At 36.4% G+C, this 17,937-nt stretch overlaps 1 protein-coding gene across 5 annotated transcripts in view; it reads left to right on the top strand.

Moving 5' to 3' along the window:
* Positions 1-17,937, top strand: part of SF3B1 (splicing factor 3b subunit 1) — a 43,024-nt gene that overhangs the window by 14,814 nt on the left and 10,273 nt on the right. The window contains exons 4-14 of one of the 5 annotated variants that reach the window (XM_026647645.2): positions 296-410; positions 2,260-2,339; positions 11,704-11,871; positions 12,089-12,323; positions 13,732-13,944; positions 14,305-14,426; positions 15,270-15,467; positions 15,569-15,670; positions 16,197-16,376; positions 17,016-17,102; positions 17,310-17,580. In XM_026647645.2, coding sequence (XP_026503430.1) covers positions 296-410; positions 2,260-2,339; positions 11,704-11,871; positions 12,089-12,323; positions 13,732-13,944; positions 14,305-14,426; positions 15,270-15,467; positions 15,569-15,670; positions 16,197-16,376; positions 17,016-17,102; positions 17,310-17,580 — 1,771 coding nt within the window. Of the gene's footprint in view, positions 1-295; positions 411-464; positions 2,340-10,097; positions 10,168-11,703; positions 11,872-12,088; positions 12,324-13,731; positions 13,945-14,304; positions 14,427-15,269; positions 15,468-15,568; positions 15,671-16,196; positions 16,377-17,015; positions 17,103-17,309; positions 17,581-17,937 lie in introns of those variants that run through there. The other 4 variants (XM_026647646.2, XM_026647647.1, XM_024195296.2 and 1 more) reach the window with 4 other exon arrangements.

The raw sequence follows: 17,937 nt of genomic DNA, 5'->3' as shown, positions 1-17,937 counted from the left end.
GAAAAAACTAGAGTTAAGTGAAAGAGCAATTCATGTAAAGCATGGTAATGTGGTTTAGTCAGATGTGTCTGCTGGACAGAAATTCACTGGTAGCAATCATTTTTTCCAGTTGTAAAGGGTAATTTCCTGTCAGTTTACTGTTCCGATGTTTTATGATTTGAGACTGTAAAATAAATCCTAACCTATGTGACAATGCTGGAAACCCACATGGGTTTACCTTTCTACCACTCATCAGATATCTTTCATGCTGCTATTTTGTATAGTGGGCTAACAATCAAATATTCTTTACTTTAAGTATGATCCCTTTGCTGAACATCGTCCACAGAAGATTGCAGATCGAGAAGATGAATATAAAAAGCACAGACGGATGATGATCATTTCTCCTGAGCGTCTTGATCCTTTTGCAGATGGTAATTGGTTTCACTTTTTTATAGATCTTATCAAGTTTGTTGTCTTAAATTGTCTTTAGCCCTTTGATTTCTTTTGGCATGCTTATGAACTTAGTTTTGTTTTAAACATCCCCTTTTTTATATAGATTTTTATAGATTTGGTTGAAATCATAGATGTCATATTTTTCATCTTTATAACACAAGTTTTCTTTCCAGGTAGAAGGACAAGAAAATAATGAGCCATTGCCATAGAAACACAAAGGGTTAAAGGTTTCTCTTTTCATTTTGTTTTGGGTTGTGTACTGTACTTTGAACAACTTATGTATTTTGTGCTCAAAATAAATGTACATTGAGTACATGGAAAGTTTTCATTCCAAATCATAGATTTACAGGATTATTGCTTTTGAAATGCTAATTCTCAAAATAGAGCACATAATTCTTACCATCTTATGTTAATGCAGGTAGTATAGCTGAGTGAAACAAAAAGCATACAAAGAGACTTTGATACTTTTAATAGTGCAAGTCTGTTCTGCTAATTTTAGTATGCAAGTCAGCACAAGGGGCATAATGGGCCTGATGGAAGCTTTCCTCAGGTGAGTGAGTTTCACAAGTGAAAATAAGGCGCCTGTTTGCTTAAAATTAGAATCTGTTGCAGGTTTTACAAATTAGAATTTCAGCCTGCATGAATTAATAGGGATATTAATTATTTTACTTGCTTAATTGTAATAATTGATATAAACATGTTTTGTCAGAATTCACAGGCCCATACTAACTGTCCTTAATTTCTTTCCTACAGCAGTACTGCTATATGCCAGTCCTGTCTGCATTCTTAAGGGTGCAGTTCAACACATCCTGTGTAAATTATGGTGAAAAAGTATTCCAAAGGAAAGTCCTATCAAAGCTAGTGTCAGAATGACACTGCCAATTGGGCAATGATCTTCAGTATAGAAAATGTTTAAGAATTTTATTTTTCCTAAATTGTAATGCTATACTGCTTGTATAGCAAATCTGCACATTTTTTTAGAATAGTGTGTCCATGATAAGTCTCATTTTTATATACTTGGGCTTCCGTAAAGTATTTAAAAGTTAAAATAAAAACTCAAGATACACAGAATAAAACATGGTATACAAAAATCTTTTTGCCTGTGAGTATCATCGTGATGGTAAATGTACTGTATTACAATCAACTCCCAATTGTAATTGTACCTTCAGAAGAAAAGAGGGTCAAATAGTATTATTTCATTTTTTTATAATATAAAAAATGAAGCCCTTCTACAATATGACACCTCAAAATAAAGAACTAGAGGATTTTTTTTGTCCAAATTTGTCAAATGTATAAACTGGTCTTTATGCTAAAACATTTTGAATCATTATCTAGGTATACAGTAGTTATTCATAGTCAGATAACAAGTAGGATTTAACAGCTTACACAAGGTAATGTTTTGAATATAAATATCTTTCCAAAGTGTTACTAATGGTAAAGAGATAATTTTCTAGGCTTCTATTCTGCTGCTTGAAGTCAGAACTGCTGATGGACACAAAGGCACGAAAGTGTACGTATTCCGGATTAGCAACCCAGGAACCCATCACTTCTGAAGACTCTTAACTGTGTTGTCATTTTATCATTTTTATCTGCTTTAAAATATTTGTTTTAAACTGCAGTAGTTATGTTTGTGTTCAAACAGGTTAAATTGATCAACAAACTGAATAAACGTAAGATACGTGTAATTTTTAAAAAAATTCAATCAAAAAAGTAAAATTAAGTGATTATGGAATAATATAATATTAGAGCAGGACAATGAAAAAAGTAGATTTTTTTGATTATCCTGTACTTATTGTATTCCTGTCCTGTTGCTGTTCTCTTCTGCAGGAGGGAAGACACCTGATCCTAAAATGAATGCCAGAACATATATGGATGTTATGCGTGAACAGCATTTAACAAAAGAAGAGGTCTGTTATCTTTTTGATCTGAGCTTAATGCTTTATTTGTTTTGTCTTGGATTTTTAAAGGAACGCGGGCCTTAGGCTCCTTTGAAATCCAGTCTTCATGTGTAAATGGTTATTACTTGTTTAAATATCACATTTGTTTGAAAGCTTATCTACTAGGGTTCAAAATAACAGCTAAGATAACCATGGAGGAGGAAAATCTTTTTGTTGTTCCTTTAATACGCACAAAGTAAATTACTTCCTGTTCAGTCAGTTATAGTCAGATTCCCATGTTGATCTTTCATGCAGCATAGACAAGAGAGATATTTTTAAAAAGTGATTGTAAAACCCCGAAACAATTGCCAGAGGATTCTGATGACAGATATCATATCTGAACATGCATTTAGTTCATTTAAAAAAAATCTTAAATCACTAGAGAATTCGAGTTGATTGTGTTTCTTTAAATTTGGCCTAAAATTTAAATTTGTTTTTAAAAGAAAAATAAAGTCTTTTAGAAGACTTTGAACTGGTTCCCCAAGCTATATTTGAATAGATTCCAAATAGGTTTTTAAAGAAAATTTTTTGCTGCAGTATTTGAAACCCACGTGTTGGGGTGGCTTCTGAGACCTTATCCGTTCAGTAGCCTCCAGTACCTTATTTACTCACTTCCCAAGAACTCAGCTTAACTCCAAACTCGTCTCTGAGGTTTCTTTATTGGCATCCAGTCAAACTACACTTGAGCTGATCAGGCTCAAGCATAGGGGGTGGGTACCCGGCGTACAACACACCCAGAGTTAGAGCAAACCCTTTCCTTTAAATACGTTTACACATGACATTGTATTTACTATATATTGCATCATACATTTTGGGATTAGCTTGGTTACATTGTAGGAACCAGTCCTTGTACAGCATGCTCTGTCCATGTATGACTTACTCTTTACCTCATCTTCATATTCCCGATTTATCTTGTTCATTGTAAATGGTTCTCTGGGTGTTCCCCCTTATCTTAGCTAGTACAGTTATTCTGTTTACAGCCTGCTGATCCATTTACCTCCGTAGTCCTGTCTCCCAAGAAGTGAGGCCTCATGCATGTCTAACTACTCATGTCAAGCCACGCCTACATTCCACTGCTTTTGTTTTTGTTATTTATATTAGCATTCATTTAATTTGCATCATATTCCTGCCTCTTTGTGCTTTCTTTTTTAAGTTCACTACCCAGCAACACGTTCCCAAGACTATAGTACTTGTAGTTATTTGAACTACCATTAATACTAGGCTTAAAGTACACACCACAGGGTGAAAGCTCACCTCACCCATTAGGGCGTAATTCTATATTATAAGTTTGCTCTGCCTTTAGAGCATCTTGCTGTAATTTTAACTTTGCTTTTATTTTAATTACATTATAAAAAACTGGTACAAAATATAACAATTTTTCCATTTATTACCCTAGGAAATTTAGGTGTGAAACAGTACCTAAGCCAATTAAAGTACCATTCCTAGGTCCATACCAGAAATAGTCCTCTTCAGCCGCCATACAATACTTGTTACCACTAGCATAGGCAGTTTTTTTCTTTATGAATGTTCCAGCAACTAAACTGTACTGTTCTCCTGGAGTGAATCCACATGCCAGCAACTGTCTGTAAGACATTACACCTGCACATGTAAGTGTCCCCCTAGGTGCAAACAGCAGGATGTCTGGGGCTTTCCAGATCTTGCGTTGCTTGCAACAGTATTTGAGGAAGGAAAACAAACTTCTTCCACCCTGTATGGGTTGCAGTGGTTTCTCATTTAACTTCATGGTATTGGACCCTGGTTAATTTTCTTACCCTGAGTAGCTGGTGTTACCTCTCTTGTCCCACATTTTTAACTTTTCTAGGGTGATAAAAGAGCAAGTTTTCTTGCTTCGTATCACTCACTTAAGGCTGCTTTGACTTTGGATAGCATGTATCCCCCACGTACTTCACGTGATGATATTAGAACACATTGATTCAATGCTATACTTCTTTAAAAGCCATTACAGTAACTTCTCACTTAAAGTCATCCTGGTTAACGTTGTTTTGTTGTTACGTTGCTGATCAATTAGGGAACATGCTCGTTTAAAGTTGTGCAATGCTCCCTTCTAAAGTCATTTGGCAGCCGCCTGCTTTGTCCACTGCTTGCAGGAAGAGCAGCCCTTTGCAGCTAGCTGGTGGGGGCTTGTAACCAGGGTGGACCAGCAGCCCCCCTATCAGCTCCCCACTCCCCAGCAGGCTATCAATCGGCAGTTCAGCTGTCCCTCCCCCCACTGCCATGTGCTGCTCCTGCCCTCTGCCTTGGAGCTGCTCCCAGAGACTCCTGCTTGCTGTGCGGGGGGGAAGAGTGGGGGCTAATGTCAGGGTGTCCCCCACTCCTGCACCCTGCTTACCCCTTCTCCATATAGAGCAGGGAGGGGACACAGACGGAGAGAGACAGAGAGAGCTTGGGGCAGCAGCTGCTGTCTCAACTTCCTGATCCACTTAAAAAGACAATGCACTTAAGAGTGGGTCAGCTTATTTAAAGAGGGATCTCTCTCTCTTTCCCACACACAGGGTGTGTGTCTGTCTCTGTCTGCTATGCTGTCTCCCCTCCCTTGTGTTCGTGCTGCCTTGTGTGAGAGGCTACATTAACAACGTGTTAATCCTTGAGGGCTCAGCCGAATGCTAGTTCATCATTTAGCAGTAAGGCATTCCCTGGGAAATATCCCTCCCTCTTCCACCCTCTAACTTTACCGCCTCAACCAAGCTTCACAATCATCATAGCTGTGAACAGTATTAAATTGTTTGTTTAAAACGTATACTGTGTGTATATCTATATAATATATAGTTTTTTGTCTGGTGAAAAAAATTTCCCTGGAACCTAGCCCCCCCCTTATTTACGTTAATTCTTATGGGGAAATTGGATTCGCTTAACATCGTTTCGCTTAAAGTCGCATTTTTCAGGAACATTACGTTAAGCGAGGAGTTACTGTATAACATTATATATATTATATGCAGTTAACAAAGCTTCATTAATGAATCCTTGGTTTTGCTCATTCAGTGGATGCAGTACTTTTGCTGGTACAGTATCTTCTATTGAAATGCTTGGTCATGTTCCCATACATCTCTTTGTCAGCTGGTTTTTAGATTGACATACTAATTTCAAACAGTCCAGTTACTGTCCCAATCCTATTAAGTTTCCTTTGGTGTCATTGCCCTCCATCTGGGCAGTCTTCTGCATTCTAAAAGCTACATTTTTGTCCAGAAAGTCCTTTCAACAGTTTTTAACCATATTCCACCAAATTTTAGGGGGGCACAATCCTTTGGGTAAATGCAGAATGGTAAAATTCAGTAACACTGACACATAAACAAAACATCTTTGTACAATATTTCCTTAATAGGTCTTAACTCTAAATTATTTGCACTTGTTTTCAATCTAGGATATTTTACTCCTTTATTTTTTTTTTTTTTAATTTATTTACAAAACTCCACCATGTGGGTTTTGTTTTTCCTCACTTAGTAACATTTATTTTACACCACAGTTAAATAGAACTTTTGGATAGGATTTCAGTGGTTGGGCTTCACACCTTATATTTATTGATTTTCCTTGGTGCTGGGTTTGTTTCTGCTTTCAAAGTACATGGCCATCTGAAAAAGAAAAGAGCCTACTGTGGCTCCTCTTTGGAGCCCTTATAGGACTTTAATTAAGTAGTATGTCTTCTTTAATAATTTAACTTGCACTTTTTATTTGCTATAACATTTCTAGCTGTATTAATTTAATTATATATTAGTATATATTGAGTATATTTAATTTAATATTTATATGAAGTGGAACTGTTTTGTGCTTACAGAGTGTTCGTGTACCCCATACAAGTCACTCTCTGGTCACTCAGAGCCACCTTAAGGTTCATTGTTCATATGCCCGCTTCTCTTATGCCCATTCTTGGAGATGAATTGTCATTTTATTTTATTATTATTTATTTTGCTTCTGCAGTTTTTTAGTTGTTTTACTACTGAAAAAGGGATCAAGGATCTTTTCCCACTATCCTGGTTCTGGCCACCCTTTTAGTCCCTATTTTTATTTGCAAATTTATATTTAACATTTATAACCTACTTTAAAAAAAAAAAGTTAAACTTCATAAAAGCATTGAGACACCCGAAGGGTTAACTCACAAAGTTAAGAATGCCAGGAGACGTTGGCTGCTGCTCAGTGTCTGCGTCAGCTTTGCGACTTAGAAAGATTTAGCTGGATTTTTAGTGGAATCTTTTTTAAAGCCAATTCATTTTTCAGATACATTTTACATTTTCTTTTTAAATAGGAATTTTCTTAAATTCTGTGGTCTCTTACTGTGTAGCAAACAGTTTTGAGAGACCAAATAAATATTTGAAACTTGCCTGCCAGCTGAGTCTTTGAACCTTCTTTCCTAAAATAGTTTTACTCTCCTGAAGTTTTCCTTTTGTAAATTGCATGTTATGCGCAGATGACACATTTCAATTGGGTACATTTCTGAACTGCAATTTTTATTTTTGAATTCAAGCTTTGAATTAAGTTCTTCATAGGAGAGAGAACTTTTTTGGCCTGCGCTCTGATAACTGCTGTATCCTTGCAACATTTTGTTTTTACTAGGGTTGTCAAACGATTAAAAAAATTAATCGCGATTAATCGTTCAATTAAAAAAATTGTGATTAATCGCACTGTTAATAATATAATGCCATTTATTGACATTTTTGGATGTTTTCTACATTTTCAAATATATTGATATCAATTACAAAACAGAATAAAAGTGTACAGTGTTCAGTTTATATTTATTTTTGATTACAAATATTTGCACTGTAAAAAACAATAAATAGTATTTTTCAGTTCCCCCATTACAAGTACTGTAGTGCAGTCTCTTTATCATGAAAGTTGAATTTACAAATGTAGAATTATGTAAAAAAAAACCAAAAAAAAAACCTGCATTCAAAAACTAAACAGAGTTCACTCAGTCTTACTTCTTGTTCAGCCAATCGCTCAGACAAGCAAGTTTGTTTACATTTGCAGGAGATAATGCTGCCCGCTTCTTGTTTACAATGTCATCTGAAAGTGAGAACAGGCATTCACATGGCACTGTTGTAGCCAGCATCGTAAGATATTTACTTGCCAAATGCCCTAAAGATTCATCTGTCCCTTTATGCTTCAACCATTCCAGGGGACATGCGTCCATGCTGATGGTGGGTTCTGCTCAATAACAATCCAAAGCATTGTGGACCGATGCATGTTCATTTTCATCATCTGAGTCAGATGTCACCAGCAGAAGGTTGATTTCTTTTTCAGTGGTTCGGGTTCTGTAGTTTCCGCATCTGAGTGTTGCTCTCTTACAACTTCTGAAAGCATGCTGCACACCTCATCCTTCTCAGATTTTGGAAGGCACTTCAGATTCTTAAACTTCGGGTGGAGTGCTGTAGCTATCTTTAGAAATCTCACATTGGTACCTTCTTTGCGTTTTGTCAAATCTGCAGTGAAAATGTTCTTAAAACAAATAACGTGCTGGGTCATCATCCGAGACTGCTGTAACATGAAATATAGGTCAGAATTTGGGTAAAACAGAGTAGGAGACATACAATTCTCCCCCAAAGAGTTCAGTCACAAATTTAATTAACACATTATTTTTTAATGAGCATAATCAGCATGGAAGCATGTCCTCTGGAATGGTGGCCGAAGCATGATGGGGCATATGAATGTTTAGCATATCTGGCAAGTAAGTACCTTGCAAAGCCGGCTACGATAGTGCCATGCGAACGCCTGTTCTCACTTTCAGGTGACGTTGTAAATAAGAAGCAGGCAGCATTATGTTCCGTAAATGTAAACAAACTTGTTTGAGCGATTGGCTGAACAAGAAGTAGGACTGATTGCATTTGTAGGCTCTAAAGTTTTACATTATTTTGTTTTTGAATGCAGTTACATAACAAAATCTACATTTGTAAGTTGCACTTTCACGATAAAGAGATTGCACTACAGTACTTATATTAGGTGAATTAAAAAATACTATCTTATCATTTTTAGAGTGGAAATATTAGTAATAAAATAATATAAATGAGCACTGTACACTTTGTATTCTGTGTTGTAAATGAAATCAATATATTTTAAAATGTAAAAAAAAAAAAAACCAAAAATATTTAATAAATTTCACTTGGTATTCTATTGCTTAACAGTGTGATTAAAACTGCAATTAATTTTTTTGAGTTAATTGCATGAGTTAACTGCAATTAATTGACAGCCCTAGTTTTTAGTGCTGTTTTCACTCCCTTATTTTCCTTGTGTGTGTCAGCTATCTGAGGCTTTAATAAGCTGATTGTTGCACTTAATTTTTGTCTTTCTCTGACAGGCAGTCAATTTTCAATTTGTTAAAAAAATCTAGTAAATCTGTTGTTTGAGCTAATTAATGCCCCTTGCATTGCTCTTATTTATTTTTCTATACAATAAAACCCAGATCACATCCCCACTAGTATATTCAGAACGAATCAAGCCATATCAAAATCCCTATTTCCTTTTTAGTCATTTTGACTAAATCATGCATAATCCAATTATTCAAATCAGATTGTCACTGATTTGCAGCAGCCAGCACAATTATTTACACTCATTAATTGGACGGGCCCATTTCCTTCAGAATAGTTGTGAAATCGTCTTGGGGGAAAATTGCATATAGTGGTGGTAGTTGTCACCACCTGACCTCCCATTTGTATAATTTGTTTGATTACTAAGGGTTTTCATAGAATCATAGAATATCAGGCTTGGAAGGGACCTCAGGAGGTCATCTAGTCCAACCCCCTGCTCAAAGCAGGACCAATCCCCAGACAGATTTTTGCCCCAAATCCCTAAATGGCCCCCTCAAGGATTGAACTCTCAACTCTGGGTTTAGCAGGCTAATGCTCAAACCACTCAGCTATCTGGGTGTGATTGCATGAGTTATACTGCCATAACTGGGTTTCATTATCAAACCAAGCATTCTCTTCTTTAACCCTTCAGCCTCCTCTTTAACACTTTCATTGTAACATTTCACAACCCCAACGTTTAATTCCCTCTGAACTCTTCAGTGTTCATTTGTGCAAAAGCTCCTTTTAACTTCTCTTTCTCTTTCCTTAAATCACTTATCTCCCAAAGGGACACATTTCTCAGGCGAATTCTTTTGGTGGCTCTGAACTTATCTTTTGTGGTTTTTTGCTCTTATTTTTTAATTTCATATACTTTGCCTGCAAAAGCTGTACTCACTAAATACAGTCTTTGACAGACAGCTGCTTTTTACTTTGGATTCCTGCAAATAGGTAAGAGGCATTGTGTTCTCGACCTTTCAGGAATCTTTTCTATTTAGTTTGTTTCCTTCTCTACAACTTTCATTTATTCTTTATGCTTTATACATTCATCCCTTAAGGTGACACATTTTGTTTTTAAAGTTTTAGCCATCAGAAACAATCCTTGAGAAACTGCTGTCTTGATTTGGGCTTTCTTTGTTTTAGGGGGAAAAAACTAGGTATTGATTTTTTCCACGGTTGCCAAAGTGTCCTATTTTTTTGAAAATTTCAGTGGCATTCAACAGACCTCTGGTGTGCTCAGCCAAGCATTCATTTTTTATGTACCTCTTTTTTCCTTGCTGTCTGGAATTCCTTTTTCACTTGATCCCACTCTCCCCTTAATACTTCTCTGGAGAGTCCATAGGGTCTGCCCTTAGATTTAACCTACTTCTCCAGTGTGATACTAAGTTCTTCATATTAAACCCTTAATTCCTTCCAATGCCATTTTCCTTAATGCTAGGTTGCGACCCTCACACTAAGGGGTGTATATGTTACCTGCTGCAGACAAATGGATCCGAGTTGCTGCACCAGTAAGTAGTGGTAGCCTCTGAGACCTTATCCGCTCAGGATTATGTTGGGGTGGCTTCTGAGACATTATCTACTCATCCTCCAAGACCTTATCCACTTAGTTCCCAAGAACACAGCTTGACTCAGAGCTCATCATTGAGTTTTCTTTATTGCATACAATCAAACTACACTTGAGTTGAACACGCACAAGCGTAGGGGCTGGGTACAGTGCATACCACATATCTGAAGTTACAGAGCAAAACTCTTCCTTTGTATATATTTATACATTATATTGCATTTACTATACATTGCATTACACTTTTTGAGGTAGGCTTGGTTACTTTGCAGGAACCAGTCCCTGTACAGCATACTCTGTCCAGGCACTGTTCATGTATGATGTACTCTTACATCATCTTACGTTCCCGACTTACCTTATCTATTGTTATCTTGTCCATTGTAAATGTTGTCTAGGTGTATCTTAGGTGGTACAGCCATTCTGTTTCCAGCCTACCTCCCTAATCCTGTCTCTTAAGAGATGAAGTCTCATTTATGTCAAACCAGGCCTACAGCATGTTGCAGCACTAAGAACTCTAGTATGAAACCGACATTGATTTTTGGTCAAAGATGAGAAAAATTAAAAAGCGTAAACGTTTAAAAGTTGATATTTAAAACTTCCTTTTTTAATAACCAAAATAATGGTGCAAATTGCATGCGTGTGTGTGTGTGTACACACACACACTTGGCTTCAATGGAATTATGCTGATTTACCCCACTTGAGGATTTGGCCCATGTTTTTTATTTGTCATCTTAATATTTATGTACATACTGATAAGTTAAAATAGAGTTCCATATGAATTATATATCCAAGTTGTCTAAAGCAATCTTCTTAACATTTAATTAAGATCAGACATATAGCTAACTAAAACCTCCTAAATGAATAGCTTCAAATATTACATGCTGTGATATAATTCATTTAAAAATATTTTTAAAATAATACTTCTCTAAGCACTTGGGTAAAGACGTTGTTTGGTTGAGGCAAATGTGTAGTAAAGTTTTTAAATGTACATTGTCTTACTAATCACATATTGAAAAGTATTCTGTAATTAATCACTTTTAAAATAAAATTTGATTTAACTTTCCATTTGTAATACATCTAGAACCTTTTAGAAAGACAGTGGTAAGACACGTTTGGCCTAAAATACTGGTTTTGTAAAAATCTAATACCAATATAGATGTTTCTCTGAAACCTTTAAAAACAGTCCAGTGAAAACTTTTTTTAAAATAAATATTCTACTGCAGAATGCTGAACGCAAACATTGCAGCTTTATGCTAGTGTAGGGGAACTTGAAATTAAAATTGACTAGAAATTGATTATAAACAGTGTCAAAATTTCATTGTCTAAGCTGAGAAAAATGCAAAAGGAAACAGCATGAAAGTAAATTAGACTTTACTGTCTCTGTTTTAGTAACCTACAATATTACCCTAAAGAAACTTGTTTTGAGAATTTTTTTAACATAAGAGTGCCCTTCTAAGGAATAAATTCTCTATTTTTTTAACAGAGGGAAATTAGGCAACAACTAGCAGAAAAAGCTAAAGCTGGGGAACTTAAAGTCGTCAATGGCACCTCCTCCCAGCCACCTTCAAAACGCAAACGGCGTTGGGATCAAACAGCTGACCAGACTCCTGGTACTACTCCTAAAAAACTATCCAGTTGGGATCAAGCAGAGGTAATTATCCCTTTATTGGTTCACCTCTGCGTTGTATAAGCTGTTAATGTTTCCAGCAAGTCTTAAGAGTTCTACAGAAGCGCTTGACTTCTATAGATATCTCACAGATTGCACTTTTATTATACTAAATAGAAATTGAGCACCTACCTTTTATTGTACAAAATAAAAGCAAAGGTAGCTGAGGAGTTTTAACAGCTTCTGCTTTTGTCTTGGTTAGACCCCTGGACATACTCCTTCTTTGAGGTGGGATGAAACTCCTGGCCGTGCAAAGGGTAGTGAGACTCCTGGAGCAACCCCAGGCTCAAAAATATGGGATCCTACTCCCAGTCATACACCAGCAGGAGCTGCAACCCCTGGACGGGACACACCTGGTCATGCAACTCCAGGCCATGGAGGTGCAACTTCCAGTGCACGTAAAAATCGATGGGATGAGACCCCCAAAACAGAAAGAGGTATTTCTGAAATTACTAGAATTGATAGAAAGGTCTGGATGGGTAATGGGATAAGAACTTTTCACTTCAGGCTGTCAATATGAAAGCAAGTCAGGCCAGAAGTAGGGAAAAAAGTTATTGCTCTCGGACATCGAGCTGATGTATTTTTCAGTTGGGGTGCTAGTAGGCAGCGTTCTATCACAAAAATGTCCCCCCTCATGGTTTTAGTAAAGGAAACTAAGGCTATGCAGTATGCGCACTACATCAGCGTGGCTATGGTGCCATAGCTACGCCACTGTAACCTTGTAGTGTAAATGCAGAAGGGATTTTGGTGTCACGGTAGGAACTGTGTCTCATGGAATGACAGCAGCTAGGTTGACAGAAGCACTTTTCTGTCAACCTAGCTGCATTTACATGGGGGAAGCAGGTCAGCATAGCTACAGTGGTATGGATTTTTCATACCACTGAGTGCCACAAATGTGTTGACCTATGTTTTAAGTGTATATCAGGCTTAAGTGTCTTTTTTTTAGTAGTGACACTGCACTATCCGCTGAAGTGGCCCTTGAAGATCAGGGTTTTGAAGCATGCTGACAGGACAGAGAAGTTCACATTGTATTGTCTTTTATGGATATATAGAAAACGTTGCTTGTGCTGTCAATTGGGCATGTTTCATAAGATTTATACATTTATACCCGTTTTTATATATGGAGATATACCTATCTCATAGAACTGGAAGGGACCTTGAAAGGTCATCGAGTCCAGCCCCCTGCCTTCACTAGCAGGACCAATTTTGCCCCAGATCCCTAAGTGGCCCTCTCAAGGATTGAACTCACAACCCTGGGTTTAGCAGGCCAATGCTCAAACCACTGAGCTATCCCTCCCCCCAATTTGCTTTGACAAATTTTATTCGCCTGTTAGACTATAGAAAAAATCTTTGTCATATGTTAAATTGTTAAAATACTTTAACAAAGCAAGTATTGGAGTGTTTAATTTAATATATAAAATAATCAGTTTCTTTCAAATATGTTGCGATGATATCTAGTACTGATTGCTCAGATGAAACCAAAGAATATAAAAAAGACAGACTCTTTTCGTCCCTAAGATTAAATTCTTGTATACATTCATTATACTGGTGGTAGACTTTAATATTTAGGATGAGAGAAGTTTTTGCTTACCTGTTTGGTATCTTTGCTTATCTGATCTACCAGTGATGGAGCTTGATGTTTCTGTTAGTATGTTGTTATGGGCAAGGAGATGAAAGAATGGAATGGAATAGTGTAAGGGAGATCAGAGCTTGATATTGTTGTAATGCTTCCCTTTTAGAATGTTTTGTTTGTTTGTTTTCACTTTCAGAAACGTTAGGATTTTGCTTGTAAGATCTGACTTGCAGCCATCATAATCTGAAAAAATTGGGCTTTTATTTTTATAGATACACCGGGACATGGCAGTGGATGGGCTGAAACTCCTCGAACAGATCGAGGTGGTGATTCAGTTGGTGAAACCCCAACTCCTGGAGCAAGTAAAAGAAAGTCACGTTGGGATGAAACACCTGCTAGCCAAATGGGTGGTAGTACTCCCGTTTTGACACCTGGCAAAACACCAATTGGTACACCTGCCATGAACATGGCAACCCCTACGCCAGGTAAGATTAATCCATTAACTAAGGCTTCTGTTTTCTATCACTTCATATTAAAATGTAAAAATAATGTAGATTTATGTAGGCATCCCTGTTCTGTTTTTTGACTATGGAAGCCCAACTTTGTATTCTAAATGTCTGTAGCATTTTAATTCTGGCAGAGAACACAGAACAGTGTAACCTCAAAGTCTGCTGTGAATGTTTGTTGAATTGATAGGCAAGAATTGCTAAAGAGCTTCTTGAAAGTTCTAACTCAAGCGATTGGAATTCTGAGGCCAGTTCTGTACTCAAGTGCTGAATATCTCTTAATTCCAGACAATGTTAAAGAAGATAAAAATTAAAATCCTTTCTTTTACATGAATGTAGGTCATATAATGAGCATGACTCCTGAACAGCTGCAGGCATGGCGCTGGGAAAGAGAAATAGATGAGAGAAACCGGCCACTATCTGATGAAGAATTGGATGCCATGTTCCCAGAGGGATATAAGGTAGTTGATCTGAATAAATCTAAGCCGTCTGTCAGTATAAATGCTGTAACATACTGGTGATACATTTTCCACGCAGAATATGGATTTTAACAATAAAATAAATGTTATGATTTGAATGTTTCAAACTAACTACAGATGAATTCATGCTAACATTTGTTAGTTTAGTTACTGGTATTTTATAAATATTCATTAGAAGGGAAAAACTTAAGAGGTAAATTAAAAGGAGGGCAGTTTTTCTTCAGCTTCACCTTAGGGAGCTCATGCTGATTTCAGAAGGAGTTCCCTATGTGGAACGGCTGCAGAACTAGAGCCCATGGCATGGTAAAACAGATCGGACAGAGATTGAAAACTGTCAGTAAGACAGTATTAACATGCTACATTTAAAAAACACCACCCACTTATTTTAATATTCATATCAGACACTTCACTTAAAGGCTAATATTTCCTCTCTGCTCATGAGATCTTTACAGTAGTATTTATGCTTGTTAGGACTCCTCTTGACATCATTCCTGTACTTTCAAGTCCAACAGCATGTACACAGTTTCAAAGAATTTATTAGATCACAGTTATTTAATTTACAACAATACAAAAGTAGACTCTAAAACATATGCCGGAAGACTGTCACAAATCAATAGAATAAACAGTTAACATGACAGATACTTGTATCAGTCATTCTCTGCATTTTTCTGACTTCTTCCCTCTTCTGAGGCTGTTGATGACTGTCAGGTAATGTTATTTTTAACATTCTGCTTTGCAGTCTGAAAATACTTTTTAGATTTTAGTGTTTAGATGTTTGTATCTTCCTTATTTCAGTGCATTATTTTTATCTTCATTTCACTTCAGGTTCTTCCCCCTCCAGCTGGTTATGTGCCTATTCGTACTCCAGCTCGCAAACTTACAGCAACTCCCACGCCATTGGGTGGTATGACTGGATTCCACATGCAAACAGAAGATAGGACCATGAAGAGCGTTAATGACCAACCATCTGGAAATCTTCCATTCCTAAAACCAGATGATATTCAATACTTTGATAAACTATTGGTAAATGAGATTTTATTGATACTGATTTAATGTCTCCTAATATGGGGCTGGAGATGGTAGAAAAACTGTGCATTAATTAATATATTTGTAATTATTTATAGGTTGATGTTGATGAATCAACACTTAGTCCAGAAGAACAGAAAGAAAGAAAAATAATGAAATTGCTCTTGAAAATAAAGAATGGTACACCTCCAATGAGAAAAGTAAGACATTCTTCTGATGTGGACATACCACTCTCATTTTCAAATACTGTAATTTCCTTCCCATTTATTTTCAGTTTCCCAGTTTCACCTCTTTTTTCCCTAAAACTGCCCATGGGCTTGCTCCAAGCTGCTTCTGAAGGACTTTTATTTCTGTCTGTTATTTTTTTCCTTCTTCTCATCTAGCTATTGCTTTCTCTCTGTATTGTTTTCCCTTTATTTATGCCTCTTAATTTTTCCCCCTCTCTAAATTATGTATTGGCCACAACTGTATTAAATAATTCAGTAAGTATTTGTTTTATAATAATTACATCTATAAAGCATTTTGTGACACATTTATATGAAGGATGTTATTTATTGTATCTTAAGATCATTGTTCCAAATGCATTTCTGGCAACAGCATGCATAAATCATTTGAAATCAGTAGAATTGCACTTGATTATGGCTTGATTTTGCTCATTACATACAAAGGTTGTGTTATTTTGGTTTCATTCTGTGTGGTTTAATTCAGAGGGGTTTCTTTTTTTAGGCTGCTTTGCGTCAGATTACCGATAAAGCTCGTGAATTTGGAGCAGGTCCGCTGTTTAATCAGATTCTACCTCTGCTGATGTCACCAACACTTGAAGATCAAGAACGTCACTTGCTTGTCAAAGTTATTGATAGAATCTTGTACAAACTGGATGATTTGGTCCGACCATATGTACACAAGGTCTGTTTCAGTGAAATTTACTTGAATATTTAATATTTGTTTTATGAATGCGTTCTCTACTCTATAATAGTTACTTTTCTGTGGCTCAGATTTACAGATGTATATACATCTGTGCGTTTGAATCTTCACTTTTAAAAAAAATATTTACATTATCGGTAGGAGTGCACAATTAGAGGTAGACTGTCCTCTTTAGACGTACAGAATTTAATACTAAAATGCTTTTATATAGTCATTTACCAGATTTCATTTGCAGAATATCTTTTATAAATTGTATGAATAACACATCAAAATATAAAACTTAAAAGCAAGGCGGTCTGGAAGAGTTAATTGTATATTCATGCGCTGGAAGTAAAAGATTGTGGTGGCTGATCCATGCAATATCGCTGGTGTTGGCATCCTGTCTTAGAGGAGAAAGGTCTAGAAAATCAGTATGTGAATTAATGTTGAATGAGGGGGTAAAGGATTATTAAGGGAGATGATGATCTTTTGAATTTAATGAGCGTGGGAGCCATTGAATCACCATGTTAATCAGCCTTTTCTTAGGGCTAGAACTACTGAAGTGGACAATAATACTTGAGTTGAGAGAGATTCATTAATATAATTTGAAGTGTTAATTTGTTCATTTGTTACTCTTTTCAGATTCTTGTGGTCATTGAACCACTGCTGATTGATGAAGACTACTATGCGAGAGTGGAAGGCAGAGAAATTATATCAAACTTGGCTAAGGTAATAACACTGCAGTGTCCTTTTTGTACTGAATGTGATAGTGTTATAACTAAAATGTAACTGTAACTATTTGACCTAGAGTATTCTGCTTTTCAGTATTGAAAAAGTAATGGTTATATGTGATAAAAAAACTTACAAACCAGCAAAAAAGTTAAAAGTTCATCATTCCTGTATGCAAGTATATATGTTTTATTTTTTGTCTTTCAGGCTGCTGGTTTGGCTACAATGATCTCCACCATGCGACCTGATATTGATAACATGGATGAGTATGTCCGAAATACAACAGCTCGAGCCTTTGCTGTTGTTGCCTCTGCTTTAGGCATTCCTTCTCTGTTGCCCTTCTTGAAAGCTGTATGTAAGAGCAAAAAATCCTGGCAGGCTAGGCACACTGGCATCAAGATTGTACAGCAAATTGCTATTCTTATGGGCTGTGCTATCTTGCCTCATCTCAGAAGTTTGGTTGAAATCATTGAACATGGTACGTTCTGTTTTTGTTAAATGTTTTCTCTAGTTTGTACATAAGGCTGTTGGTTAAATTAAAGACTCAAATTCTTGAATGTCAGGCCTAGACTTTGTAATTCTAATAGAGACTGTATCAGAGTATTCGTCTTTCCTTTTTATAGTTTTTGTCAAGATTTTGGTCTCTAGCCTGGTTTAAATAACTGTAATAAACCTTTATACGTGAGTTGTTATGGCTATAAAGCACAGAAGACAATAACTTGAAAATAACTAGTACTTCTAATTTCTTTTGGACTATTAATCCTTTAGTTCTTATGTAGTATATTTCTTGCTCTTTTGGACCATGTTTTGACTAGTAGATGACAACAATACTTTT

The sequence above is a fragment of the Terrapene carolina genome, unplaced genomic scaffold (genome assembly GCF_002925995.2).
Source record: "Terrapene carolina triunguis isolate 2854851 unplaced genomic scaffold, T_m_triunguis-2.0 Scaffold62, whole genome shotgun sequence".
Taxonomy (NCBI): Eukaryota; Metazoa; Chordata; order Testudines; family Emydidae; genus Terrapene; species Terrapene triunguis.
Note: the sequence above shows the minus strand (reverse complement) of the source record. Positions and strands in the feature narration are given on the sequence as shown.